At 54.8% G+C, this 27,988-nt stretch overlaps 3 protein-coding genes across 9 annotated transcripts in view; 2 read left to right on the forward strand and 1 right to left on the reverse strand.

Moving 5' to 3' along the window:
- Positions 1–16,257, forward strand: part of SIK3 (SIK family kinase 3) — a 251,927-nt gene extending 235,670 nt beyond the window's left edge. For 4 of the 7 annotated variants that reach the window (XM_059416600.1, XM_059416620.1, XM_059416610.1 and 1 more), the window contains 8 exons: positions 23–108; positions 584–693; positions 1,689–2,028; positions 2,598–3,478; positions 11,002–11,165; positions 12,029–12,161; positions 13,052–13,222; positions 13,937–16,257. In XM_059416600.1, the coding sequence (XP_059272583.1) occupies positions 23–108; positions 584–693; positions 1,689–2,028; positions 2,598–3,478; positions 11,002–11,165; positions 12,029–12,161; positions 13,052–13,209 (1,872 nt within the window). In that variant the 3' untranslated portion in view covers positions 13,210–13,222; positions 13,937–16,257. The remainder of the gene's footprint in view (positions 1–22; positions 109–583; positions 694–1,688; positions 2,029–2,597; positions 3,479–11,001; positions 11,166–12,028; positions 12,162–13,051; positions 13,223–13,936) is intronic. The other 3 variants (XM_059416626.1, XM_059416631.1, XM_059416604.1) reach the window with 2 other exon arrangements.
- Positions 16,258–21,140: 4,883 nt separating this feature from the next.
- APOA1 (apolipoprotein A1) lies at positions 21,141–23,102 on the forward strand. The gene is made up of 4 exons (XM_059392638.1): positions 21,141–21,185; positions 21,384–21,446; positions 21,637–21,790; positions 22,419–23,102. Exons 2-4 carry the CDS (start codon positions 21,404–21,406, stop codon positions 23,020–23,022), a joined length of 801 nt encoding a protein of 266 aa, XP_059248621.1. The 5' UTR covers positions 21,141–21,185; positions 21,384–21,403; the 3' UTR covers positions 23,023–23,102.
- Positions 23,103–25,409: 2,307 nt separating this feature from the next.
- On the reverse strand, positions 25,410–27,808 carry APOC3 (apolipoprotein C3). Its single transcript, XM_059392647.1, has 4 exons — positions 27,770–27,808; positions 27,047–27,114; positions 26,757–26,880; positions 25,410–25,694 (listed from the first exon to the last, which is right to left on the reverse strand). The coding sequence occupies exons 2-4, from the start codon at positions 27,099–27,101 to the stop codon at positions 25,571–25,573; spliced, it is 303 nt and encodes a 100-aa protein (XP_059248630.1). The 5' UTR covers positions 27,102–27,114; positions 27,770–27,808; the 3' UTR covers positions 25,410–25,570.
- Between the last annotated feature and the right edge of the window lie 180 nt (positions 27,809–27,988).

Here is a 27,988-nt window from a genome sequence, read left to right on the forward strand (position 1 = left end):
CTCCTTTTCCCCATATGTTTAGGATTCTATCTGTCCTCCTCAGCCTTCTCCACCTCTTCAGGCTGCGTGTGAAAATCAGCCAGCCCTCCTTACCCACCAGCTCCAGAGGTAATGAATCATTTGTCTCACACCTCAGCCGTTGTCTCCATAGTTGCCATCCTTGGCCTGCCTCTGATGGGAGAGAGTGACTGGCTTTAGCATTCATCCTGGAAGAATGTCTGTGAAAAGCAGAGAGAGCGGGTTCAATGGTAGCTGTCTCCCTGAAATCCTGACTGTATACAGTCCCATGCCACTTCCTTTCCTTGGCCCCACAGACAGAGTAATCTGACAGGCATACAGGCCAAGTCCCAGGCCCACATGGCCTCTGCCTCTCTTTGTCTGGGAGGCCTGGCAAACTGAGCCATGGATAGGTCTTATGTCCACTGGGGGTGGTGGGGGGCTGTATGTATGCTTCTCTAGCCTGGAGGCTTATTAAAACTTAAACCGTTTCTGCATTTGTGTAGCTTATGACTGAGAGTAAGGTCAAGGTTATACTGTCACCTCAGGAAATTTACATATTTATCTGGTTTTGTTGTTTTTTAAGGTTAAGGATTCAGCCTTCAAGTCCACCCCCCAACCACCCCAACAACCATCTCTTCAGACCACCCAGTAATAGTCCTCCCCCCATGAACAGTGCCATGATCCCGTCTCACGGTGAGTGCGGGGGTTGGCGTGGAGCCCTGCTAAGCCACCTGCAGAAAATGAGTCTAGTCATGAGCACCACAGGCGCGCACTGGTAGCTAAGGGCACAGGCACTCGAGTCAGGCAGGCCTGGTTTGAAGCCTGGTACCAGTGACACCTTCACTGTGCAGCCTCAGGTAAGTGACTTACCGTCCACGTGCCTTAGCCTCTTCCAATATAAAATAGGGATAATATTAGTATTTAATGGATGCGCGTATAAAAAGCACTTGGAACAGTCTCTGGCACGAGATAGTTCTCAATAAAGGTTAACTATCACAAGTATTTTCAAGAAATCCCCTTCCGACCCCACCAGATAAAAAAGCTGCTACCAGAATGTCCCTCACTGTCTGGTTGCCTGCCTGTTGTACACGTGGGCTCCTCTTGTGCGAGGCTTGAGGAGGAGGTTTACGTGAGTGTACCCGCATTGTGCGGGTGGGTCTTCAGAGACCAGTGATCTGAGGATTGAGTACTCCCCAAATTGGTAACCTCTTAAGTAACGCCACACACTCTAGATCCCCTGAAGGGTCTGGATTAGTCTAGGCCCTTGCTACTCGATGGGCAGTTCTGCCGGCCAATGGTATCAGCTGGAAAAGTAAAGTCTTGGGTCCCGCCCCAGACATGCTGAATCACGGTCTGCATTTCAGCAAGCTCCTGGGCCATTCATGTGCATTTGAGTCTGATAAGCTCTGCCCTAGATCAGAGCCACTCAAAGAATAATTCAGGACTGCCTCTCAGAGCCACTTACTGAAAACACAAATTCTTCGGGTCCCACCTGGACCCCTCCCAGAATTCAGTGGGTAGGACCCAGAAATCTGTGCTTCAGCAAGTTCTCCAGATGAGTCTCCCACACGCTGCAGTTTGCGAAGCGCTGATCTAGATGGTGTCAGTGTGAGTGTCCTTGCTGGCCCCTGCTTCTGGCCAGCAGGTGACCCGGGCATTCGGTCACGCAGAGGTTCCTCTCTCTCCAGGCGCCGCTTCGTCCCCCCAGTTTCCGGGCTTACCGTCCCGCGGTGCAGTCTACCAGCAGCAACCCGAGAACTGCTCTCCTCCTCCCAGCATGGCCCTAACCTGCCTGGGCCTCCAGCAGCCTCCCCAGTCACAGCAGGTGACCATCCAAGTACAGGAGCCCGTCGACATGCTCAGCAGCATGCCGGGGACAGCGGCAGGCTCAGCCGGGCGAGGCATCCCCATCAGCCCCAGCGCCGCTCAGACTCACATGCAGCACCGGGCCAGCCTGATGGCCACCTTCAGCTATGCGCACCGCCCCTTGTCCAAGCAGCTGAGCGCCGACAGCGCAGAGGCCCACAGGTAAGGCCATCGGTCCAGGTGATCCGGGCCGGGGGAAGCCCCTTAGCAGGGCAAGAGAGGAGAAGGGAAGGAGGGTGAGTCTGGCCGAGCTGTGCTCATCTCACCCTTTCTGACATCGGGGCAGTGGGTTTGGGATGAACTTAAAACCTGTTTATTGACCCAGTATCAAAGCGCCAATAATGGGACAGAGAAGGAAAATGACAGAGCTACCTTCCTATTTGTCTGCAAAGAACAACATGGCCTATTACTGGAGGAATTTCTAAAAATGCCAGTTCCCCTTGTCCATTTTTTTAGGATTCTTTCCCTCTCTGTCACTCTAAGAGCTTGGTGCTTCTTAGTAGCTCAGAGCTGCTGTAGACTAGGCCAAGTCTCTCTCTTAAAGCTGGAGCTGTCCCCGGAGCTGTCCCCTTCATGGTGCCATGTGCACCCCATCTTCCCCGTCATACCCCATGTTCCTGTCCTTGGGGGCGGGGGGCTCCCTACCGAGGAAGAGGAGTAGCTATTCCCCAGGGGAGTCAGGCGTACTTGTCACGCGGATGCCTGGTACTCACTCCCTTTTGTGTCTGCAGCTCGAACGTGAATCGGTTCTCCCCTGCTAACTACGACCAGGCGCACTTACACCCCCATCTGTTTTCGGACCCGTCCCGGGGTTCCCCCAGCAGCTACAGCCCTTCAACAGGAGTGGGGTTCCCTCCAACCCAAGCCCTGAAAGTCCCTCCACTTGACCAATTCCCCACCTTCCCTCCCAGCGCCCATCAGCAGCCAGCGCACTACACGGCGTCGGCCTTGCAGCAGGCACTGCTGTCCCCCACACCGCCAGACTATACGAGACACCAGCAGGTGCCACACATCCTCCAGGGACTGCTCTCCCCCCGGCACTCGCTCAGTGGCCACTCGGACATCCGGCTGCCCCCAGCGGAGTTCGCACAGCTTGTGAAGAGGCAGCGGCAGCAGCAGCAGCAGCAGCAGCAGCAGGACTACCACGACCTGTTCCGACACATGAACCAGGGGGACGCGGGGAGCCTGGCTCCCGGTCTCGGGGCACAGGCCATGGCAGAGCGCCAGGCTCTACCATATCCAAATGCTGACTCGTATCACCACCACCACACCAGCCCCCAGCATCTCCTGCAGATCAGGGCCCAGGAATGCCTGTCGCAGGCGGCACCCCCCAGCCCGGCACATGGGTATGCCCAGCCGCCGGCCCTCCTGCGCTCGGAGAGCATGGAAGACGAGTGCTCCTGTGAGGTGGCCAAGGACGGCTTCCCGGACAGGAAGAGCTCACACACAGTGACCAAAGGTTGCCACGACAGCCCCCTGCTCTTGAGCACTGGTGGACCCGGGGACCCCGAGTCTTTACTGGGAACTGTGAGCCACGTGCAGGAGTTGGGGATGCCTCCCTACCGACATCAGCCGGCCGCCGTGTTCAGTAGGAATAAGGTGTCCAGCCGAGGTAAGAGCCCCCGAGGGGTGAGCGGCCCTGGGCCAGTCGGCCCGGATTCACTTAACTCGGGGACGGTGTCTTTTTCCAGCCAGTGCTCTGTGTTCCTAAGAGAAAAAGAATCCCTCCAAAGACTTGCAGGACCTCCTGGGGGAGAAGAGTGTAGGCAGTGGGCACCGGTCCGAAAGTGGTATGCTTTTGAAGTAAAAAGATAGCGGTAGGAAACTCGCGCTTACAGAATCCAGTTGGTAAAGAGAGTTCCTATTTCTCCCAAGTCGTACCATGGTTCCTTGGATTCCAGAATTCCCAGTCATCAAGATAGCCCACTTTAACTGCTGCAGTAGAACAGAATCAGCTAGTGCTAAGGAAATACGGCTTCGGGTGAATGAGGCAGGAACAAGAGTCAAAAAACCCCTCGGTTCTAGGCTCGCCTCTATCACAGACACCATAATCTCATCACTGAAACCCTCAGGTTCTTAGGTTTCTCCTCTGAAAAATGGGCAGGAGGAATGATGGTGCTTGGCAGAGTATTTAGGAAGAGAAGGACGTTCATAAGTGTGTTGCGTTGAGACATAATGCGTGTGTGCATGCACACATGAAGATGCCAGAAGCACTTGCTGCTCCACAAGGATGATGGAAAGGTGGGGTGTTGTTATTACTCTGCTCTTCTCATCGATTGGCTGAACACGGAATAGCTCAGCACCCTCAGATACCCGGTTTCTCCTGCGTCACTGTGTGCAACGCACGAGCCCATTCATCTCCATCCTGAAGGAGATCAGGGTTACCAGCAGTCAGAGTCTGAAAACTTTCTGCTGTCATTCTGGCACTCGTCCAAGACAAAAGCTGCCCTGACATCCATCCCATTAGCGTAGATCGTGGAAAATGAGCTTATCCAGAGAATAAACCACCTTGAAACCTAGCATATCTTCCATCTTCCCCCTCCTTGGAGCTACCCGCATCTCCCGTCCTGTCCTTTAAGGTCTCCAGGTTTGCTCAGTCCTCACTGCCTTGCACACCCAGGAGGGCTTAGTCAGCATCTCCTGCAGGGAACGGAATAACTCCTGGGTTCAACTGCCACTTACTAGCTCTTGACCTTGGGGACAAATTACTTAATCATTTGTCTCATTGGTGACATGGAGACAGAAAGAGCTACTGCTTTATAGGGCTGCTGTGAGGATGAAATGAATTTGTATGTGAGTAGCAATGGGTGTCCGGCACATGGAAAGCCCTGCAGAGAGGTTAGCTAGTCTCCTCTGGTGAAAGCTTTCCTTCACACAGGAAGCTTTTCCATAGTATTCCTGATACCATCATCCTGCCTCTGCTAGGACACTCCCAGTGACAGAAAGCACCCAGAATGCTGAGGCAGTTTATTCTAGAAAGTTCTGATGAAGATCTTCCACAGGAGTTGACATTTGCTGACACTTCTATTGGTCCTGGACCATAATATGGACCCCCAAAAAAGTCTAATCCTTTTTTCCACCTGGTTATGATGGTTCTCCTTGGTTTCTTTTTTCCTCCCAAGCTGAAACATTGCCAGGTCTGTCAGCTGTTCCACACGTGACCTGGTTCTGAAATCTCCCACCATCCTATGTCCGTCTACAAATATTGCAGCCACCGGTGAACTCAGTACGTCTGACTGGTGCAGGCCTCTAGGCTGAATGGCACCCGTTTACTCAAAAGCCCAGGAGTTTTAACTGTTTCAGGGAAGCCCACGTCCCTCCCTATCCATGCATTACTAAGCACAGCCAGAAAGCACCGAGTCTTTTTCATAAACCGACTCAGCGCAAAGCTTTCTGTCCTGCTCTGCTCCATGGGACCTAATTTCCCAGCAACCCTCAGTTTTAACTTCCTCTTTAACTAAGCTACAGAGGAGGCATTTTCTTGCTTGAATACTGTCCATCTTGTCTCTTTCTAACATCTGTTCCTATTCTGTGACTCTTGAAGCCACATCTACAATTGTCTTTAATGAATAAAGCCGCAGGTTGATGACTGTGATTTTACAACCCGGTGTAGTGAGATAATGCAAGAGGGAAACGACTGGCCTCGGAGGGCCCCGTGCTGCTCAGGGGTTCTGGTCACCTACGGGCATGCACATCTGTGTGTTTAAAATGGCGTCTTACCCTGAGCTGTCCCATTGTCCTTACCTTAGACAACACGAGCTTCCGGTGACCGAGGGCCTGGCAGATTGCCTCTCCTCCCTTTCCTCCTCTGTGTAACGAGGAGCATTAAGCTAAATGCCCCCTAAGAGAAGAAGGACAGAATTCCGTTCCACGCCCGCAGCTCTCAGCTCGGTTACTCCTTTCTCTCTCTCTCTCTCTCTCTTTCTCTCTGTGTGTGTGTGTGTGGATGTTACAATCCTTTTTCCATTAGAAACCGTGGCTCCACCATCTTTCCCTGCTTTAACCTGACATGATTCTATTCTTTTTTAAATTTTTTTTTATATTTTATTTATTTATTTGACAGACAGAGATCACAAGTAGGCAGAGAGGCAGGCAGAGAGAGAGGAGGAGGCAGGCTCCCTGCTGAGCAGAGAGCCAGATGCGGGGCTCCATCCCAGGACCCTGGGATCATGACCTGAGCCAAAGGCAGAGGCTTTAAACCACTGAGCCACCCAGGCGCCCCATGATTCTATTCTTTTAAAAACTTGAGAGCTCTTAGTGTTACCTTACCGAAGAACCACCGATAATTGGCTGTTGCTTCTGCCAACAAAGGTTCTAATGCTATGGCCCCCCAACCCCTGCCACACACACACACACACACACACACACACACACCCCTGCAGGCCAGCGGGGGAGGCTCGTGCTTGTTTACCTCTTTGGACAGAAAGGAATGCCTGCTGTCCTTGAATGACCCTTCCATCTCTGTGTAGTGACACACGAGTCCCAAGACCCTTCCTCCCTGATTCCCATGACAGCAAATTCAGCAGTTTACTGAGTGACTAGGTTTCACAAGATGGTCTTGCAGGAGCTGTGGAGAGTGCAGGGCTGGAAAGGTAAAGAACCCGTCTTCGGGGAGCTTACACCCTGCTGGCGGAAGGAAGACAAGCTCAGAGACCGCATTAGCCCCAAGCGCTGCAGAACGAACGCTGTAAGAGGTCTAATTGTAACGGAATAGAGCGAGCGAGAGCTTGCTGAAATTTCGCAAGGCTAGATGAGCAGGGGTCAGGGGTGATCATCTGCTATACTCCTATTTCCTTTCGTGGCCGCTTGCTACCAATCAGTTCGGGACCAGGCCCTGCCAAGGCGCCGAACACACCAGACGGAACACACACCCCAGAGGCCTGTCTCGAGCCTGGCCTTCCAGCACGGTCCATGCCCCATGCTGCCTGTGATCTCCCTTGTCTGCCACTCCAGAGTGAGGAAGAAGGCTTTTCTCCCTTCTGTGCTGTTAAGTGCACTTGATTTTTTTTACTCTCCAAATAAATAAGTACAATAGCATAATCAGTTTACACAGCGAGATCACAGCTGAACTTACAAAGAAAACCACATCGCCCTCCCCTCCCCGCCACCGAGCTTTGCCAGCTTCAGCAATATTTGTGGACTCGGGCCTCCCAGAGGGGTGAAACCGTGACAGGCTGAGAGTGTTCACCCCCAGAGCCTTTGAGAGGAATAGGCACACACTGCTCTCCTTTTCTCTTAGAGCCCAGTAAATGAGTAAGGGCGAGTCAACATTGACAGATTCAATAGAGAGTTGTGCAAGCCGCCCCCAGAGTCCCCAGGGCAGGGGGGCGGTGCGCACAGGGCCTCCGTGTATGTGCCCCCCCCACCGCGTGATCGCGTGGCCACCCCCGCACTCGCCCCGCTTGACTTTGGTCAGTACCCAAGGATGCTGCTCCCAGAGGGTCCTCTTTCCCGCATTATTTCCCCTTTGGTGAGCCTGACCGTTCCTCCAGCTACTCTCGAGCCATAAGGGACCCCAGACTGGAGCCTGGATTTCCTGTCCCTCGGTCAGTAGGTTAGTCCCCTGTCCTGCACACCCCCCCAAATACACACACCCCTCCCGCAGGCCCACAGGTCGCTGTGGAGTGTCACAAAGGAGTGGGGACTCAGGACTCCACATCTTCTTAAAAAGGATACTGGACTCGTATAATCCCTCCCAGTTCATTCAAGAGCTTTTCACCTGTGTTGTCTTCGGAGTGCACCAGCAGCCCTCGTTTTACAGAGACGGAAATCACTTAGTCACGGCTGGGGACAGAGCCGGACCCTTACTTCGAGTGTTTGGATTCCAGGGTCGTGCCTCCTCGCCTCCCACTCTGCCCCGTGCACCCATCTGCCCAGCCGCAGATGCCAGCCCTGCTGGCTCTTTGGCCTGCAGATTCCACAGAAACTGTGTCCCCTGACTCCTGTTAGTCTGCCATGTTTTCATCTGGTTTTTAACTTACATCTGTCTCTCCTCAACCTGGGGAGAGTCAACCAACCTCCTAAACCGATCTCTGGAAGTTAAAGTGTCAGTGACTCCTTTGTTCCCATACATATGAGTGAATTGTCCCCACAATTCTGGAAGTAGGGTTTCCTTGTCTGTGTTTGTCCTCTGGGCCAGTACACCTTGTGCCCTCAGAACCAGCACCTCCGGAATAAGTACGTAAGTGACCCCAGGCTTGGCTGAGCTCCCCCAGTGCACCGAGCTTGTGGGGACCCGTGGAGTGAGACCCAGGGAAGTCTCAGGGGGCTTGCCTGATGCCCCCCTCCTCAGGAGTCCTAGCGAAGCCAGGATTCAAGCCCACGCCTCCCTGACCCCAAAATTTGTGCCCCTGAGCTCTAGACTGGGGAGTCAGCAAGGCTCGCTGCACAGTTCCCCGCCATGGTGGCCCTTGTCAGGCATGCTGGCCCCGGACACGAGGGCCAGGAAGAACACGGCCTTCCCAGCAGCAGGGCCCAGAGAAGGGCAGATGTTTGGGTTTGGAGAAACCCCAGTCTCAGGAATAAAAATAAGCTCAAAAAAAGGGAGGGAAAGGAGACTCTAAACTCTCAGGTGGGAAGGAGTTTGCTCTCGAGATCTGGAACGTGTACATTTTGTTAGCTTTGCTGTTGCCTCACGTTTGAGGCAGTCTTTCAACAGCGGGGGAGTGCGTGTCTTGGACGGAGCTGGGGTGCCGTGGATGAGCTTTGCAGCCAGCTCTGCAGCCAATGGGAAAGAACCCCAGGGAAGTGAGTGGATGGTGTGAGCGGTCAGGGAAGGAAGATAGGCATGAGGAAGTCCCTCGAGAAAGCAAGCTGCCGCTGTTTGTGTTGCTTCCTGGCAAAGCCAACCACAGAGCCTGGGCCGCACCACTTCCTGCCTGTGACTTTCCTTAGTCCTGGGGTGAGCGCGAGAGCTGTGTCTGCCAAAAGGACTCGGGTGTGTAGCCAAGATGAGGACTGGCCCATGCAGTAAGGCCTGGCAGAGGCTCTCTCTTCTCTTCCCCTCTCTTCTGGCTTTTCAGCGTTCAGTAGCAAAAGAATTGGCTTCTTAACTTTCTTTGGCCTCTTTGCTCAGAGAACTTCCAAAAGATTTCTCACTTACCTTCACCTTTGGCCTTTGGAAGCCTCCCTCCTGTCGTTTTACTCCAGAATATGCTGTGTTACTGGTCAGGGCTTGTCAGTTGGTTCCCCTCCTTGCCATCCTACCTCAGCCTCTGAGCCAGGCCTAACCTGGATTGTTTTAGGAGACCTTTTGAATATGGAGACCTGAAACCCTTACCCAACACTCAACGCGGTGTATTTTACTTCTGTTATTCAAACAGATCTTTGGAATGGCACGGTTTGCATGAGGGCCATGTCTTCTACTGACAGCTTTTTAAAAACCTGGTCTCGCTAAGGTAGAGTTCATCAGAAGATAAGGCAAGTGGTGGCCAAGGAGCTTCGACTGAAAAAAAATCAAGCTGACAAAACTATATGTTCAAGTGCCAGGCTCTTAAGGACCAGAGCCAAAAGTGCTACCAGGAGGATCCCGTCAACTTGGGTGTAGTCCTGGTGTTCTTCTTGACTACTCTTGGTCAAGAGGAAATACTCAGCCCTCTCGAACTCTTATCTCCAAAATCCAGTCCATAGGGTACATGAGTCTGACAGTACTAACCCATATTAAGATAGCATTTATTAAAATCTATAAAGAGCTAAGGATTGCATACCTACTGGGTATAGGACACTGTTCTGGAACACTACTGAAGGCTCACAGACATGCATAAGATATAGTTCTTGTTCTCAGAGAAATACAGGTTAATATAAATAGCTAATGCAAATACACAGTTGAACATGGTGTCAGGAATAATGTTAGCATAATAACGTTTTATAAAGTTTTCTGACATTTAAAGGAAGCCAGGATCTTTTTCTGTTTGGAAGGGAAAGTTTCATCAAGATGTTAACATTTGAGATTGACCCAGAGAATAAGTTGATTTGGATTGGCTGGAATGGAAGGAGAAGCGCGCATTTCCAGGGAGAGGGCACAGGGAGGCTACCTGCATGGAATCGTGAGTGGGTGGAGAAGACTTAACGTGCTCCCGTTTGACTGGAAGCCAGCACATGGGGGAGGGCAATGCGAGGTGCTTGCTGGAAAGTGGGCTGGGACAGCATTGCGAAAACGAGCTGTTTGGGCTACCCTGTGAAAAGGTGAACTTTTGTAGAGTGGCGATCCAGGGATGGTGAGGAGGGCTGGTCAGTAATTCAGCCAAGAGGAGGAAGCAGTGAGTCTGGAAAGGAGAGGGACTCAAGTGACCAACATGGCAGCAGTAGATTCTTTAGGCTTGAGGTGGTGTGGAACCGGGGGGAAGGAGTGAACAGGGGACCCCATGAGCTCACATCTGGAAGGTTAGGAAAACAGGCACCAAAACAAGATTTAACGTCTGAAAGAGGACCCGGGGTGGGAGGCGTTGATGGGTTTGGAGCTGGGCCTGTTTTAAGTGTTAGACGTTGCCTGGCTCTCTGGGGGAAGATATGGAGTAAGTAGTTGGAATTAGAGATCTAGAGCTTTATTAAAACATCGTTTCAGTAATTCTTTACCCAGAGACAATGGAGTTGAAGCCATGAAAATAGGTGATATTACCAAAGTAAGTGTGAGGAGAGAGAGGAGGGCAAGGTAGAATTATTAGCTGCGGAGGAGCCAGAAGCAGCTGGGGACGGCTGTTCACACCGTAGAAGAGGGGCCCCGGCCGGTGCACTGAGGTGGATGGAAGCCAGGGAAGGAGAGAGAAGGCGTCCACAGAACAGAGGCCGTTCTCCATGGTAGAGGTTCCTGAAAGCTCCAAGAAAGATTCTTGTGTGCATGTGGGTTTGGGAAACAGCACTGTCTAGGCAACAGAGGAATGAAGAAAAAAGAAAAGTTTCAGAGTGATCCAGCCAACCACCATTGTATGGAATTTTTCTTGGGAGGGTTTATAGCCCTCCGTTAAGAGGTGTATATATCTCTTGAGCACCATCACTAGCCAGCCGAGGATTAGCGGACCATGCCCACGGGGGTCTCACCATTACTCTTTGCCTCTGGCCAGACATTTCTTTGATGGGAGTTGACAATGTTGGGAGAAACCCAAGATCTGCTGACCCTGTTTTGCTCTGTCTCCTCAGAGTCTGTCATAGGGAACTGCATGGATAGAAGTTCTCCAGGACAAGCAATGGAGCTACCGGATCACAATGGACTTGGGTACCCAACTCGCCCCTCTGTCAGCGAGCACCACAGGCCCCGGACCCTCCAGAGACACCACACGATCCAGAACAGTGATGATGCTTATGTATGTTGGCCCCCTGCTGCTTCCCAGCAGTAGGACCCTACCAGTCCCGACCTTGACTATAGAACTTGGAATGTGGGGTCATATCTGCCCTTCCATTTTGCTCAACCAGAGTCCAGCACCTCTGGAAACTGCAAGCTTGGCTTTGAATGAGCCTCACAGACCAGTTGAGTCTGTGCTCCCAACTTTAGCATGAGGAATCGAGTAGTTGCTTTCTGTTCCTTCCAGGCAGAGTTCTTGAACTTGTCCCCACACTGTCCAAGCTCCAGCTCAAGCAGATGAACCCCTAGGCTCTTGGTTAGTTTCCTGACAGCTCCGCTGAACTTACTCAGATAAAGGGAGCTAATCCGGCTCAGGAAGACTTTGCTTCCCTAGGGCAGCACGGTCTAATACAGTAGCACACACATGGCCGTCAAATACATGTGTATTTAGAATGAAATAAAATTTAGAAATTGAGTTCCTCAGTCACATTAGTCATACACTTCCATGCTTAGTGGCCACTTGGGACTGGTGGCCCCATGCTGGACAGGGCGGGTGTGGAGTGCTGTCCTAATACCAAGCCCTTGGGGTGCTGGGGATGGGTCAGCACCTGGTTTGGGCAGGCCATATCGCTGCCACAGGCTGTGGCCACCAGCTGAGGTTTGCCAACGCCCACCCCACAGGGGAAGGTGAGCTTCCCGCGCTGTCACCCCTGCAGCCTTCCCATTTGGAAGGCACCGTGGAGGGAGTCTAGGTAGTCCAACCTGGGAGGGGGGCCCCGAGGCTGCCCTTTGTGCTCCATTTGAGGGAACCGCTAGCTCTGAGGGTCACCCAGGAGTGGCACACGCTCTGGTATCCTAACTTCTTTTCCTAATTGTTTTCTACAGGTGCAGCTAGATAACTTGCCGGGAATGAGTCTAGTGGCTGGGAAAGCGCTCAGTTCTGCCCGGATGTCAGATGCGGTTCTCAGTCAGTCCTCGCTCATGGGAAGCCAGCAGTTTCAGGATGGGGACAATGAGGGTAAGGGGCCTTCTGCGTGAGGCACCCCTCCCCCCTCCTCGCTGGTGACTCTTCTCCTCTTCTGTGTAAAGGGTTCACGGGAAGATGGGAAGCCTCGGCTTCCTCCCAGGGTCTGAACCCAAAGCCCTTCACACTTTTCTCCATCGAGAATGAGCACACAAAGGAATGTATTTTGTAGTTGAGTGCAGGGGTATCACATCTATCTTTGTAATGCTGCGATCAGATACTGCTTCAGTAACTATTTTTCTAGTTCTGATTAGAAGGCATTGTGTTGTAAAGGATGGTCTCCCTCCCCTTGGCACCAGTAACGGGAGCCTATCCCTAGGGATACAAAGCATAGGCTTTTTGGAATGGACAGGTCTGCAAGAAATCCTGACTTTGCCCTTTACAGGCTTCAGAGACAAGGCACCTGACCTTTCTGAGCCCCCAGGGTCCTCCCTTGTAAAGTGGCAGGGACCATAGAGCCTAGATCCTAGCTGGTGGGCGAGCGTTAATCGGCTCAGTGAGGATAAAGTGTGTAGAACATCACTTGGAGCCGGCTAGCAGGAAAACGGCCAGGTCCCTTTGAGATTTACCTCTTGAAGGGACCTACCTGGCAGGTCTGCAGAACTGCAGGACTAGTTCTCTCTGCTTCCACACTGCAGTGGTTGATAGTGGGTGTGGGAGTTAGTAAAAGAATGGGGTAAAGTGGAACCCTCGGAGAGTCTGGGAAGAATCCTGGCCCAGCCTGCAGCTACTGAGCACGCGGAGGGCCTGCTGTGAGCTAGAATGCAGGCCCGGGGGGTCTGGTTCCAGGGGGCTCCAATTTCTCGTCCTCCTCTTACCCCCTTGCCCACCTCCCATCCCAACCCCCCAGCTGCAAATCTCACATGTTCTTTCTGGTGTTGCAGAATGCAGGGAGAATCTAATGGGTCATGAACACCCAGACCTGACTGACGGCAGCCAGCATCTGAACTCCTCTTGCTACCCATCCACGTGCATTACAGACGTCCTGCTCAGCTACAAGCACCCGGAGGTCTCCTTCAGCATGGAACAGGCAGGCGTGTAACAGGAAACAGAGAGTGAGTATCGCCTCCCAGGGCCCGACCCAGCCTCGGGCCCAGTGCCAGCTCCTGGTCTTTCCAGGGCTTCCTTCTGTGTGTGGAGTCTGTGAACTTGACGGCGCCACACCCCCCACCCCCTTGATCTTCGCTTCTTCCTGTTCCGTCAGACGAAGCTGTGCGGTTGTTCTGGGGAGTGGGTAGGGCATATAAGGAGTGCATGCTGGCCGCAGTCCCTTGGTTTAATTACAGGGCGAAGACGTGTTGTGGGTGCCATAGAAACCTAGAATCAATAAGTGAGCTAGGGCTTCAGAGGACAGGGGACCTCTGGCCACGGTAATAAGGAGAAGATGGTCCTTGATCTCAGTCCCCAAGCAGGAAACCCCGCAAGAAAACGCATCTGGCCATAGTTTCCAAGGCCGTGCAGCAAGTTGAAGGCCATTCCAGACGGGGGAACTAGGCGAGCAGAGGCCAGTGGTAGGAAACAGGTACACTGACCGGCTCAGCTCGTGTCACACCTAAACACACAGTAGGTAGCATGGCTTCTGTCTTTGAAAACTCTGACAGAAGCCCATGAGGGAAAGGCTGTCTGGCAAACCCACCCTCGGGTCTCAGTGCGGCAACCCTGTCAAATTCCTGAGGTCGGGGGACCAGTTGCACGCTGGGAACGTTTTCGCGTGAACGTCTGAGCCTCTGGCTGTACCCTGAACCTCCCCCGTGTCTGCTCCGTTGCAGGTGTGTGTACAGCTCGGGGATGGGAAGGTCGACTTTACACCGACAGTATCTAGCAGCATTGCGCCAAATTGCCATTGTGTTTCTGTCCACCCAGAATGTCGTGGCTCCTTTCCTCACACTGGTTCATCAGTGTGCGATTCTTTTGGGTTCTGAGGGGGTTTTGCCATGTTTGCTTGTATGACCAAGTCACCAAGGAAATAAACAGGATATCCGTGTTTGCCACCTTTTGTGAAAGCGTATTTGGTATATTTGAGTTGGTGGTTTGGTTTGGTTTTGGTTTGATCTTTTTTTTTTTCTTTTTTTTTGGTATGTGTTCTTCTGGAGGTGATTTTCTCTCTTTTCTTTATTTCTCCCTCTCTTTTTCTTTCCTTTCCTTTTTCTTTTTCTTTTCTTTCTTTCTTTTTTTTTTTTTTTTTCCCCTTCTTTCCTTTGTTGAGACAGAGGAACAAAGCAGTTAAAACTACAGAGGCCAGGAGACCCAGAGCCACGCCCCTCCCCCGCCTCCCCCCAACCCCAGCAGCCTCCATTCCTTCCCATTGCTGATCCACAGAGGCAAATACTAACCCATAACAACTCTGGAACCTTAGTGGTTAGGGAAAGGGAGAGAGGAAGGGGTGACAACCCCTGGCACTTGGAAACCAGAAAGAGAGCAAAAAACAAAACGAACCCCCAAGCCTGGGAGCTGGGAAGGTCTTTACCACTGGGATCCCATGAAAAATGTGTCTGGCCTGGCCAAAGTTGCATCAGACTATTAGCATGGAGGCCGCGAGTGGCCTGGCCTTGGGCTGTCACCAGTCAGAATGTCTCAGTGGGAGCCTTCTCTTCGGTGTGTAACTCAGCTCCCCTCTGACAACCTGGAAGGTTGGTTGCCTTTATCATCCTGCTGGCCCTACCCACAGACTGAACACCCAGTGGTACACGATGCCTGTCACTTGTCATTCTCATTTTATCATGTGCTATATCCATGGGGTGATTCTTCAGACACACACACACACGCACACACGCACACGCTTTTCCCTGTCAGCCTCTTTGACACAGGCAAGAAGAACAGGAGGTTGTCTTGGGCCCTGCCTCCCTCCTAACCTTCTTCTCCTCCCCGGGCATCCTCAGCCCCTATTTTAATTCTTGATCATGTAGGGATTGTTTTGGGTAAATGTTGATATTATTGTTATTATTATTGTTGTTATTATTATTAATAAATAAAAACAAAAGGAATTTTTGTTTAAAAGAGAAATGTTTAACCAGATTCTGTTCTATTTGAATTGTGACTTGCACCTTTTGTTCCAAGTTTTTAATGTAGATGTTGTACTCGTGAGCAGCTCTTAACCTGTGCCCGTGACAGGTGTAGTGGTCCCCTTCCCCCGCCCCGGGGAAGCCGTGCACACGCAACACAATCGTTAGCCGCTCTCTTTGTGTTTCTTCACTGTTAGAAACCAAAGTCTTCTCTGCCGGCTGGGGGCTGACAGCATCTGGCCCCTCTCCTTCCGATCTTCAAGGCAAGAAGGAGATGCTCAATATTCTGACTCTTGATCCTTTTTCCTGGGAAAGCAGAGTGAAGGGTCCCCAGTCTGCTCCTAATCTTTCCTCCTGAATTTGCACAGAAGAAAGTGGGTGTCCAGCATGGGTCCTGGTGTTGCCAACAGGATTCCCATGCAGCTTGTCCTTCTCACGGATACTGGCAGCTCAGCTCCTGGACCCAAGATCCCGCGAGTGGATTTCTGCAATTTGAGAGCCTTTCTTGGGATGTGCCCCGCGTTTCCATGCTCCCCAATCTCCCCTCCACTTGGTGAGGCCTCCAATTCCTCACCAGAAGAGGCGACCCGGAAGGCCCGAACAGCTACCGTGTGACTTCTCTGGGCTTGTTCCAGCTCCCAGCCCCCCCTCCACCCCCGCTGCCCCCTCGCTCCCGCGCTCAGCCTGTTCTGTTTACGTGGTACTGTGCTGATGGAAGAACAGGCTGCCCTCCGCCAGCGACCACCCGGGTAAGAGCCAACGAGCCGAGAAACCGTGCCATCTTGCGAACTACACTTGTAAAAGATCATTGCTTTGTATCGTAGTAACCGATATGCGCCGTATATGTTGAATGTATATGAATATAATTTCCCATTTCTGCTCTTTGAAAATGTCAGAAGTATTTTTTTCTTTCTCATTTATGTTGAACTAAAAATGGATTAAAAAGCTCTCCAGACCCAAACTGTGGCATGAAGACCTTTTAGTTTGTTTTCTTTTTTCCCTCCTTGTGGGCAACTTACAAACTTACAACTTAATATCTTGGTTGGACAGTAGGGGGTTGGGAAAATAAAAACCTGATTATAATCTTACGTTGATCTATTATTTGCCTTGTGGTTCAGAGTCTAGCTGGGAGAAGCATCCAGGTGTCCGGAGGCTGGCAGCCGAAGAGGTCCACCCAGCATAAGGTGCAGCTTTGAGCAATCCATTATCTCACCCCTCCTTGTCAAGGAGCATTCTCTAGAAGCCTGAATTCGGCCCACACCATGTCCCCAGTCACCCAGCTTGGACTCTGCCCTCTTCGAAGGGAGCCTTGGAGTGTGCTGAGTCAGAGGGAAGACCGATTCCTTGAGGGGAGTGGAAGGAGGTCCTCAAAGACCTGGGGCCTTGATGAGGTGACCCCAGTCAGCCCAGTGACGGGATTACCAAATCAGTGTTAGGACAGAAAGGGGACTCTTCCTATAACTTTCCTCTTGTTTTACACCTGGACTGCACAGAGGGCGGGGTGGAGTTGCCCGCACCGTCCGTCCCAGGCCTGGCTGAGAGCGGGCTGGCTGAGGTGCTTCTCTGAAGCAAGATGACTAAAGCTGGAAATACTGCCTGGGTTTGTAGAAAGAGTAGGAAGAGGGAACTTACAAAAGCTTCGGCACCCATCGTGAGCTAGAGGGTCACCCTGGGACTGTGTAGAACAGAAAGAGCCTTCTAAGAAGGGGTCTCCTAGAAATCGTCTGAGTGTGGACTCACCTGGGAAGGCTTGACTGAGCGTCTCTAGAAGCGCGCGGCGACACACCCCGGCACCTTCCACATCCCGTAACCACCTCTGTGGCGGCAGCAGCCCCATGAAATCAGCTGGGGCACCTCTGGGCCAGAGGCGGGATGAGCTTCGAGAGGAAGGAGGGTATGGCCAGAGATCTGAGCTCTAGAAGGTAGAAGCCATGCCCACCAATCCTTCCTGTTCCTTCCTTGTGACCTTGTGTCCTCCCTCACCCCACCCCAACCGTGGAGGCCCACATTTAGAGGCCGGTGTGCCCGCCGAGGCAGCAGACTTCAGCTTTGGCTGGCCGCAGAGGAGTCGTCTGCTCTTGGTTTCCTGAGCAGGTAGGCAGGAGAGAATCGCGTTTGGCGGGTTACAGGGCCCTGCCCTGGGGCCTACTGGGGCTCTGTCACCAGGACCTGCGATGAAATTGCCAAAAGGGAAATACAGGGGTGGGAGCCCCTCCCTCCCCTGCTCCATGTGAACCATCCCAACCCCAGGCCTCCCATCCTGATCGGCCGCACACCGTCTCCATTCAAACGTTCAGAGCAGGGTCTGTGGTACAAGGCCAAGGGCTCAACAGTTAGTCACCGCTGGGTCTCCTCCCAAGACAGCTCCTTCAGATGCCCCTTCACTGGCCTGGTGACCCTTCCTTTCACGTGCCGTGCCATTCATCGAGCAAATATTTGTTGAGTGTCTGTTATGTGCCAAGCGTAGCAGGGGACAGAGTCCTCGCAAGTGCAGACTGACAAGTATGACATGGGGATGGGAATTGTGAAATGAGCCGCTAATCATTCTGAGCAAAATCCACCCCTGCGGTCAGCGAGCAGCCCTCCATCGTGTTTGGGCAGAAGTGGGCGGGGCCAAGTGGCGGGAGTGGGCGTGGGGGGGTGCACAGGGCCAAGCCCTTGGTGATCCTCTTCGGAAACAGTCCCTCTGGAGTGCCCCAAGATCAAGGAAAGAGGCTGTTGGGACTAAGGGCCCACACTGGTGGCCCTCTGCTAAGCAGACAGTGCAACCCACAGGCCCTCAAGGCCTCTCTCGGGCTGCCCCCCGGGGCTGATTCTGACATGCACATAGCCTTCCTTCCCCTCCAAAATCCTAGTAATGAGGGGCTTGGGCTGGTTTGAGGCAAACATCTTACAACAAAACGGAGTAGACAGACACACTAGTGAGCAGGTATGGTGAAAAAGAAAAACTTGTTGCTTGTAAGGATGCTAGCAACAGCACTCCTTAGCCCGGCATGCTGAAGTTCCTGAGCTGGGAAACCAACAAGCCCCTGATCAGACCACCAGGGCTAAGGGTGTCGGAGGCCCCACTGCTGGTGGCCAGCCAGGCCTCCTGACTCCTGTTCCCGATGGCACGAAGTACTAATGCCTGGAGGTCACAGGCAGCTCTTGGCAGCTCTGAGAGACTGTCTTCTCATACTGCCAGATAACAGCAAGCATATCTGGCTGCCGGGCCTTCCAGGGATGATCGTGGAAATGCTTTGGCCACTGAGGAGATACACAAATGTTGGAATTAAGTTTAGCCATAATATTTCAGTAATAAACCAAAGTATAAAAATGGCAGGTGGCTTGGAGTCCAACCAGAAAGCTTCTGAGATCCCCTGTGTGCTGGCTGGGGTGAGCTCTACCCCCCAAAAGAAAGGAGCATCTCTTGGCCTGACACAGCCATGAGCTGCCCCAGGAGGGGGCCAGCCTTCTCCCCACCCCCCTGCCCCGCCACAGCTCTTTAAACCACAGGCAGAAAGCTGGGCCGGCCAACTGGCAGCCCAGGCAGCTTGTTCAGGGAGACTGGCTCCCTCTCTGTGGGGCCCCATGGGCCTCTGCGGCTGGGCTGGTCCAGGAACAGAGGTCCCAAATGCCAGCATCTGCAAGTCAGGGGCCACACAGAGAAAATGCGACTCCTTGCCACGTCTGCTTCCAGAAGCCTAGGTCTTAGCTCTGGTCTCACAGCGCAAGTGTGTTCAGTGGGAGCGAAGGGAGAGAATGCCAGAAATTTGGGGACACACAGAAGAGTTACTGAGTGCCAGCTACCTTCCGGTTTGGCCACAGATACCCAAATGTAGTGCTTAAAACAACACACATTTATGACCTCAGGACAGTTCTAGAGGTCAAAAGTCCCAAGCGGTCATACTTGGTCATTCGAAGCTGAAGTCCTGCTGTCAGCAGAGGTCATCAGCTGACCTTTTCTTCCAGAGACAGCAGGGGGTCACCTGTGTCCACCTCATCCTGCTTCTGGAGGCCGCTCCCACCCCCTGGCCTACAGCCCCCTGTAGCTCTGACCCGAGCTGCTGCCCCTCATCTCCTCCCACCGTGTCTCTGACCCCTGTTGCGTATGTTTAAAGACCCTTGCACTGACATCGGGCCCCCTGGATAACGCAGGAAAACCACCCACCTTCAGGTCCTTCCAATCACACCTGCAAAGTCCCTTTTGCCAAGTGACAGTCTCAGGTTCTGGGGAGGAGGACCTGAACATCTTTGGGGGGAAGGGGCATTCGTCTGCCTGTCATATACAACACCCCTGCCGTGACTCTAGGCATGGGGAGTTCCATCCTTGTCTTCATTCAGCAGATAAGGGACCGAGGAGGGCAGAGGTTCTCTGACTCGCCCAGGGCCCCACGGCTAACGAGAGACAGAGCTGGGATTCCAACCTAAGGCTGTCCTGCTCCAAGCCCTCTTATCTGCGGTGAAGGACAAGGAGACCCACTCCAGTGGCAGAAGCCCGGGGCCCAGCAGCTCTGGGACTTGGCTGACAAAGGGAGTTTCCTGGGTAGGCAGTGAAGGGCACGTTTCTGTCTTGGGTCTACAGCCAGAGACAGGGGTGCAAAGTTCAGCCCTGCCTCTCCTTTGCTGAGAGACCAGAGACCTGGGGCAAATTCAGTCCACTCCCCCCAGTTTCCTCATCTGTAAGACGGCAGGGAGGGGCGAGGCCGGAGTAGTTGGTCCCACAGAGCCTCTCGGCTTGGGCCCCCCCCCCAGCTTCCGTGACTCAGAGCCCATCAGTGAGCTGGGCTTGGAGGTGCTGAGCCTTCCAAGAGACCCCTTTGGCAGAGTGGCTTGCAAACACCATCAAGCAAGGGAGCACACGGCGCTTTGCCTTTATTTACAGAACTCTCCAGGTCCTCCAACAGCCCCACCATTTTGGTCTCCATTTTACTGATAGGAAACGGAGGCTCAGAGAGATGACCTAACTGGCCCCCGATCCTCCTCCAGGATTTCACAAGTGGGAGGCAAAATGAAGTGAGTAACCAGGTCTCCTACGGCTCTCCTTAGGCAGAGGTCTTTAGACCTGCCCCGGGAACTGCTGAAGTCTGGTCTCCACTATAGGGCGCACACCCACAGGTGAACAGCAACAGTGCCAAGATGTAGGGATTAGCTTAAGTGACTGCTCTTTGTTCTGACATGAGGCCCTTTTGTGATGTTTAAAAAAAAAACAACTTTTCTTTTTTGAAGTGCTGGTCGTGGTAGAGATGGGTGGGGTTGGGGGGTGGGTGGGGTTGGGGCGTGTATGGGTAACATTTTTACATGACAAAATCAAAAGCAGGCACTCCATGTTGGTCTCCTAGAATTGGTTTGGAAATGTCCAAAGTCCCTGAAATCTCAGGCTGGGGGCCACAAAGCCCTCTCTGCTCTGCACAGGCCACTTCTTGGCACCACGGGTCCCCTCCAGCTGAGGGTAAGGCTTTGGGAGGTCTGGGAGAGCCTGGAGAGATATGCTGACCTTTTGGGACAAAAGAGGCCGCAGGGTGTTGGGGTGGGGAGAGGGTCTGCTGCCCATGGAGGGAAGGACAGGGTGGGGGCCGAGTCATCTCCCTGGAATGCAAGGGGACAGTGGGGGGGGGGGGGGGACATCTCCTGGGGGAGGAGTCCCAGCCACCCCTGGCCAGCTGGCATCTCTTGCTTCCATTCCCGGCTGCACTGGCACAGCCAACAATGGCGGACACACATCCCTCCCCGGAGAAGGGATGGGTGCCGATGACCCCGACCCGGAGGGCCTGCAAGCCTGCTCCCACCCCCTCTGGCCCCCACCTGAACCCTTTGATCCCTGGCCCTGCAGCCCCCGCAGCTTCCTGTTTGCCCACTCTATTTGTCCGGCCCCGGGGACAGAGCTGATCCTTGAACTCTAAGTTCCACATCGTCAGGACCAGTGAGCAGCAGCAAGGCCTGGGCTGGGCTTATCAGCCTCCCAGCCCAGCCCCTGCCTGGAGACATAAATAGGCTGGGAGAGAGGGCAGCTCAGAGATCGAGGGAATCCTCGGAGGTGAGTGTGGCTGCCTGCTCCCCTGCCTCCTACTCTGGGCATCCAATCTGGGGTCCTGGCCCCAGACTCTGCCCCATGCAGGGGCTCTGGGTACTGAGACCCTCTCCCACCCTGTGCCCTGGTAAAATGGGTGGGGAAGCCCTGGGCTTTTCACACTAGAGGCCTGCCCCACTCAGCCGGGACCCTCTTCTCCTCCAGGTCACCCACATCCCTTCAGGATGAAAGCGGTGGTGCTGACCTTGGCCGTGCTCTTCCTCACAGGTAGGTGCCTCCCAACCTAGGAAGCCAACCATGGTGGTGGGGGGTGGGGGGGCTTCTCCCTAAGCCCCTGTGGGCCACCCTCCTGGACACGGGAATAGAGTTTCTCACTCATCCCCTTGCCTCTGCCTCAAAGCCTCTAAGCCAGCCCAGTCCAGAGCTGGCCTGATCTGGGTCTCCCCTCTCACCCCAGGGAGCCAGGCTCGGCATTTCTGGCAGCAAGATGAACCCCAGTCACCTTGGGATCGAGTGAAGGATTTAGCCACCGTGTATGTGGACGCAGTCAAAGACGGCGGCAGAGACTATGTGGCCCAGTTTGAAGCCTCCGCCTTGGGAAAACAGCTGAAGTACGGACCCAACCCGGGGCTGGGAGGGGCTGGGGGGCAGGGTCAGGGGTGGCTGGTCCCGCAAGGCAGAGAGGTCTGTGGTAAGATGTATCCAGACTGGCCGAATCCCCACCTGCTATTTCCTGGGCCCCATAGATCCCAGAATGGGATCTCAGTACTCATTTTAGGGAGAATAAGGTCCATAGCACCCTAGCAAGGGGCAGGTCTGTGCTGCCCGGTCAGCAGTCACAGCCCCATCATCTCCTCGGAGGGCAGCAAGCGCCTTCCCATTCTTAACTCCCTCCTCTGCTCCTGGCCAGCAACAGGGAGGGCCGTCTCCAGAGAGGGCGAGGGACTCCAAGTATAGAGACGAGGTCCTTAAGGCCCAGCTTTGGGGACAGACAAGACGGGGCACCCAACCCAGCTCCGTCTCTGCTAGCTCCTGGGTCCATGAGGACCGTGGCACCCAGCTGGCCTGGGGGAGGTGGGGTGTAGGGAAAGCCAGGCCAGACTCGGTCACCCGGGGTTGATGCCCATCCGGGACAGGTGCTGCTCGGGCCTCCCTGCAGCCAGGCCGGGGCGCCAGGCTGACCCGGGTGCCAGGGAGGCCACCCCTGAGCCCCTCGCTCTCCCCTCCCCAACTCCTCAGCCTGAAACTCCTGGACAACTGGGACAGCTTGAGCGGCACGGTGGCCAAGCTGCGCGAACAGATCGGCCCGGTCACCCAGGAGTTCTGGGATAACCTGGAAAAGGAGACGGAGGCGCTGCGGCAGGAGATGAGCAAGGACCTGGAGGAGGTGAAGCAGAAGGTGCAGCCCTACCTGGACGAGTTCCAGAAAAAGTGGCACGAGGAGGTGGAGCTGTACCGCCAGAAGGTGGCGCCTCTGGGCACGGAGCTGCGCGAAGGCGCGCGCCAGAAGCTGCAGGAGCTGCAGGAGAAGCTGACCCCACTGGGCGAGGAGCTGCGGGACCGCGCACGCACCCACGTGGACGCGCTGCGCGCGCACCTGGCCCCCTACAGCGACCAGCTTCGTGAGCGCCTGGCCACCAGGCTGCAGGCGCTCAAGGAGGGCGGCAGCGCCAGCCTGGCGGAGTACCACGCCAAAGCCAGCGAGCACCTGAGCGCCCTCAGCGAGAAGGCCAAGCCCGCGCTCGAGGACCTCCGCCAGGGCCTGCTGCCGGTGCTGGAGAGCTTCAAGGTCAGCCTGCTGGCTGCCGTCGATGAGGCTGCCAAGAAGCTGAACACCCAGTGATGCGCTCCGGACCCGAGGAACCCCTCCCGGGGCTCCCCTTTCGGCGCATCGGGTTCTTAAAATAAACTTCCAAAGTGGGACACCTGTGTTGGGCTGCGTGTGTTTTGAATCTTCACTTACGATTTTTAAACAATAAAATATGCTCTGAGAACTGTAAATTCTTTTTTTGGGAGGACGGGAGCAGGTGCGGGCCATGGGAGGAAGGGGGTGGGGGCACGGCCTTTGGGCCAGAGTGTGGGGGGGAGGGCAGGAAATTCCCTGCCGATTTTGCAGCCCATAAGTTGGAACCTGGGCCCCCTCGGGACCTCCATTTAAGGTTGCAGACCTGTGAGGGCCTGGCTGTTAGGAGGGAAGTAATGCACCAGCGCCCCCTTCCCAAGGATGGCCAAACATAAAGGAGTAAGAGAGGACCAGGCCAGGTGACAGACAATCCAATGCTAAGTGCCCAGCAAGAGCCTCAGATAAGGACTGCAGCCCTTCTGAGGACCGCAAGAAACAGGGCTCCCTCCACCCCGCCAGCCCCCCACCCCACTGGGTGTGTCCACCCTGACCCCCAACCCCCCATGCCAGGCTGGAACTCTCTGGCAGCTCTCCCACTCATGGCCAGCTGGGGTGGGCCTCCAGGAGCTGCTGGGGCGGGAAGGATGAGGGCAGGCTCACATGAGGAGCTTGGCCTTTGCTCCTTCCTCCTTTAGTAATTTAAAAAATGAAGAAACAGATGCTTCCTTTCCTTTTTTTACAAGGGTTACATGGCACTCCTCACAGTCCTGCCCTTTCCAGAAATGGCTGATGTTTCTTCCTGCACAGCTGTGTCAGTCAGCCATCCCCCCCAACCCCACCCCACCACAGGGGCTCTAAGCCTGGTCAGAACAATAATCCCCACCTCTTACAGGGAATCAGCCTCTTGTATTTCCAAGATGCATTCATATCCGTCATCCCACTGTGTTCTTCCCCAAATCCTGGGCAGACAGCCACCACATCCACGGCTCGGATGAGAAAGCTGAAGCTCAAGCCCCTCGCCAAGCAAGGCCAAAGAGCAGGATGGGCTGGGTTGCCCTTTCCAGACCCATCCAAGGTCTTTTTTTTTTTTTTAAAGCGTGCGGCCAGGCACTCAAGTTCACACGGCTGTGCACACAGGCATACACGTGCCCAAGCATGCACCCCTGTCCACCGCCAGCCACTCTCCACACTCAGGCCACACGCCCCTGTGTGTGTGCACATGGCCTCACAGATCAGAGACCTGGGCAGAGCACTGATGGAGCTTTCCCTCCCAGCCCCCCACAAGGCCTTTGACCCCCTGCCCCTCCTCCATCTCTGGTGTGTCTCAGCAACTCTTGGATCAAGGAATGGGCTTTGTCATTCTAACCATCCAGAGCTACAATGGGTGTCAAGGCGAGATCTGGGGGAGAACCCTTTCCAGGTGTGGGTACTGGGATCCCTGGCCCAGGTGGGCCAGAAGAAAAGCCCAGGTGTATTTCCGAAGAGAGAGCGGATGTCTCCAAGTGAGCCTGGATGAATCGATGCCACCAAGATATGTCGAGGAGCCCTCTGGCACCCAGTAGCCGAGTAACTAAGTTTTCTCTGTGTCAGCTGAGCTGGGCTTGAGGTCTGGCTTTGTCATTTGTGGACTCCATGACATTGGGCCAGGGCCTTCACCTTTCTGAGCCTCAGTTTTATCACTGGAAGAGTGAGGGCCTGCTGAAGTAGTCTGTGATTCTGAGACTCCCTGAGGTGAACATCTTTTGGATGGTGGGGACACATGAGAAACAGCCTCTGTTGGGTAACTTGGAGTTCCTTCTTAGCTTCTGGAACACTGGATTCCCTCACTCCGATTCTGGTCTCTGGGGGAATTCAGCTTAGCCTATAGCCACAACAATGACCAGGTGTTGTGCACAGTCTTTCATTCATTCATTCATTCACTCGTTCAAGAAATCTGCAACAGGGACGCGTGGGTGGCTCAGTGGGTTAAGCCTCTGCCTTCACCTTGGGTCATGATCTCAGGGTCCTGGGATGGAGCCCCACATCGGGGGCTCTGCTCAGCAGGGAGCCTGCTTCCTCCTCTCTCTCTGCCTGCCTCTCTGCCTACTTGTGATCTCTCTCTGTGTGTCAAACAAATAAATAAAATCTTAAAAAAGATTTTTGCCCCCACTTTACAGATGAGAAACTGAGGCTGATGTAAAATGATGACGCCAAGACGAGAGTCTAGTCTTGTCTTCCTCCAAACACTCCCCATTAGCCTCCTCCTCTCAAGTCTGGCTGAGCGGGCCAGGGACATGTGTCCCACAGGTCAGCTCAGGCAACCTACCTGAGTCGGACTCAGCCCCGTGCCCACGCGCAGAAGAGCCCACCCCAAACACACATGGCGCGCATGGGATGTCCCACTCACGGCAGCTTCTCATCCAGCTTTATTGGGAGGACAACAAGCTTGGGGCTGGGCCAGGTCTGGGCTGGGGTGGGAGGTGAGAATGCCGTCACTCTCAGGTGACTTTCGGGCCTGTCCAAGGAGCTGGCAAGGAGGATGGGCTGGAAGACTCGGGGTGTCGAGGTCTCAAGCGGTTTCCAAGGCTGGAGTTGGCTGGACCTCAGAAGCTGAATCCCAGAACCCAGAGAACTTGCCCTTAAACGTGCTCCAGTAGTCTTTCAGGGAAGTGAAACTGTCCGTCATCCAGCCCCTGGGGTTAAATCAGTGAAGAGAAGCAATGGAGGCGGGCATGAGAGCTCATCTGAAGGCAGTGGGGTCCCCACCATATCAACACTGCCTCTTCCCCGACCCTCTCAACCTCACCGAGCAGCACCCCTGAGACCTCAGGCAGGGACCCTTTCACCCGTCACTCCAGGCAGAAGAGATGCTGAACGGCGCAATGGGACCCTAGCCCAAGTCCAGCCTGTTTCTCCGGGTTGGGGCAGACCGTGGTGCCACCCCCAGGTCTGAGGCAAGTTGGACAGGAGCCTTCGAGTGGGAGATGCGTAAGGCCCCAGCTCTTGGTCTGTTCTAAGCAAATGATGCCTACCAGGGTTGCACGACCTGGTGGCTCTGAGTGGGGTGGGGCAGAGAGGGACGCAGTCTCTCATTCGGAAAATCATCAGAGCGTAAATTAGCTGTGCGATCTGGGGCAGGTCATGGATCTCTCTGAGCCTCGATTGTCTCTTCTGTAAAACGGCAAATATAATACCCACTCTGCAGCTTCTAAGAATCTGAAAGCCTCAGCAATGGAAATGCTGGCTGCCTGGGGGTGGGCGGTGAGGGGAGATGGCGGGAAGAGAGCTGAGAGAGGGGAGGACTAGAGGCAGGGCCGGATGGGTGGGGAAGGAGGGACTTCTGCTCACACCGGGCCCCAGGGCTTGGCACAAGGCAGAAACACACACACACACACACACACAGCCGAAATCGGGTTGGAGAGAAGCTCACAGGCCAAGCTCCACTAGTAAAGACATGGCAGCAAGAGCTGATGCGGCCTTCCTCAGAGCCTTGCAGGGTCCATAAAGGAGCAAGGAGGGCCTCGGACAGGAGGAGCAGCCGGGAGGAGAAAGGAAGGAGGCGGTCGAGGCTCTCCCATCTCTCCCCCTGCAGCCCAAGGAAGCCCTGGGAGGGGACCCCATTTCTCTGAGTGGGACACGGAGGCTCGGAGTCATGCAGGTGCTGGGGGGATGGGGGAGAGCCACAGCCCCACTGCCAGGGCCCTCCTGAGTCTGGGGCAGGAGCTGGTACAGAGCACAGACACTCGAGGGCGTACCTGGCCCGCTGGGCCACCTGGGACTCCTGCACGCTGGTCAGCGTGTCCTGGGCGGTCTTGGTGGCGTGCTGCACGTATCCCTGCATAAGGCCCAGCAGAGAGGGGTCCTCCGCCTCCAGAGCTCCTGCTGGGACAGCTGGGTTGAGTGGGATGGATCGGCCTCTGGGGAGCCCTTCGCTTCTGCCCAGCCACCCACCAGGGCCTGGGATCCTCAAGCCATCCCCAAGGGTCCTCCAGGCAGACAGCCACCCTCACCCCAGCCCTAGCCCCGTCCCCACGAAGCTGCTTACGGGCAGAGGCCAGGAGCACCAGGAGGGCAGCGACGACGAGGACCCGGGGCTGCATGGCGTCTCTGTTCCTGCAGGGAAGCGTCTTGTGAGGAGTACCTTAACCCCGCCACCCCTCTCCTCTGGGGAAGTGCTGTGGCCCCAATAGTAGATCCTGAGCTGGGTCAAGCCAGGAGGAGAAGGGCCTGCTGCCAGCTAATGTGGGAGCTGAAGGGCCTTCAGACACCAGGGTCTCCAGGGCCAGGCTGAGGGGGAGCGTGGGCCCCGAGGGAGAGAGCAGAAAACCCATCAGACCAGGAGTCGGGACACCAGGGTTCTGGCCTGGTTCCTGCCACTAACAGGTTAGGTGGCTTGGGGGAGATCCCTGTCCCCCCCCCCCGTCCAGGTCTCAGTTTTCCCGCCTGGGGTACAATGGGGCTCTAAGGCTCCTTGCGGCCTTAACCATGCACAATGAGGGCAGAGCGTGAGCATCTGGAGCCAGTTCCAGTCCCAGCTGTGCCACCACACCCGATGCAGCTTTGGGCAAGGGCCCTGTCTTCCGTGGGCCTCGGTTTCCCCCAGCGTGCCCCTGGTGGTGGGAGCTGCTCCCCCAGCCCTGCGGCTTCCTTGGCCCCAGCAAGCTTTTCTCCAGACTGTGCTGGCTGGTGCGGACAGGGACGCTACTGTGCCCCTCCATCCCGCTCTCCTCTCTTCCTCCCCCTCCCCCTCCTCCCCAGGGGGCATTACCTGGAGCAGCTCCCTCCTGGGATGAGCTGAATAGACAGACAAGAGTGCTCTGGCCTGTTTTATATGGTCTCCTGGACAGGGGGCGCGGAGGGCTCAGGGAACTGGGCAAAGGTCACCTGCTGATCAGTCTAGACCAGGGCCTGAGGCAGGGTGCCCAGATGCAGCCAGGCCTGCTGGGAGAGTTGGGAAATCTCTGGGTGCCCTGGTGCCTACCCTGCT

The sequence above is a fragment of the Mustela nigripes genome, chromosome 1 (assembly GCF_022355385.1).
Source record: "Mustela nigripes isolate SB6536 chromosome 1, MUSNIG.SB6536, whole genome shotgun sequence".
NCBI lineage: Eukaryota > Metazoa > Chordata > Mammalia > Carnivora > Mustelidae > Mustela > Mustela nigripes.

Bases quoted from the DNA above. Each gene is read 5' to 3' on its own strand.
- APOC3 (XM_059392647.1), bottom strand. From the start codon at position 27,101: ATGCAGCCCCGGGTCCTCGTCGTCGCTGCCCTCCTGGTGCTCCTGGCC. The intron at 26,881-27,046 runs GTAAGCAGCTTC...CTGTCCCAGCAG, and splicing joins GGTGCTCCTGGCCTCTGCCC to GAGCTCTGGAGGCGGAGGAC. The intron at 25,695-26,756 runs GTACGCCCTCGA...ATTTAACCCCAG, and splicing joins CAGGTGGCCCAGCGGGCCAG to GGGCTGGATGACGGACAGTT.
- APOA1 (XM_059392638.1), top strand. From the start codon at position 21,404: ATGAAAGCGGTGGTGCTGACCTTGGCCGTGCTCTTCCTCACAG. The intron at 21,447-21,636 runs GTAGGTGCCTCC...CTCTCACCCCAG, and splicing joins GGCCGTGCTCTTCCTCACAG to GGAGCCAGGCTCGGCATTTC. The intron at 21,791-22,418 runs GTACGGACCCAA...CCAACTCCTCAG, and splicing joins GCCTTGGGAAAACAGCTGAA to CCTGAAACTCCTGGACAACT.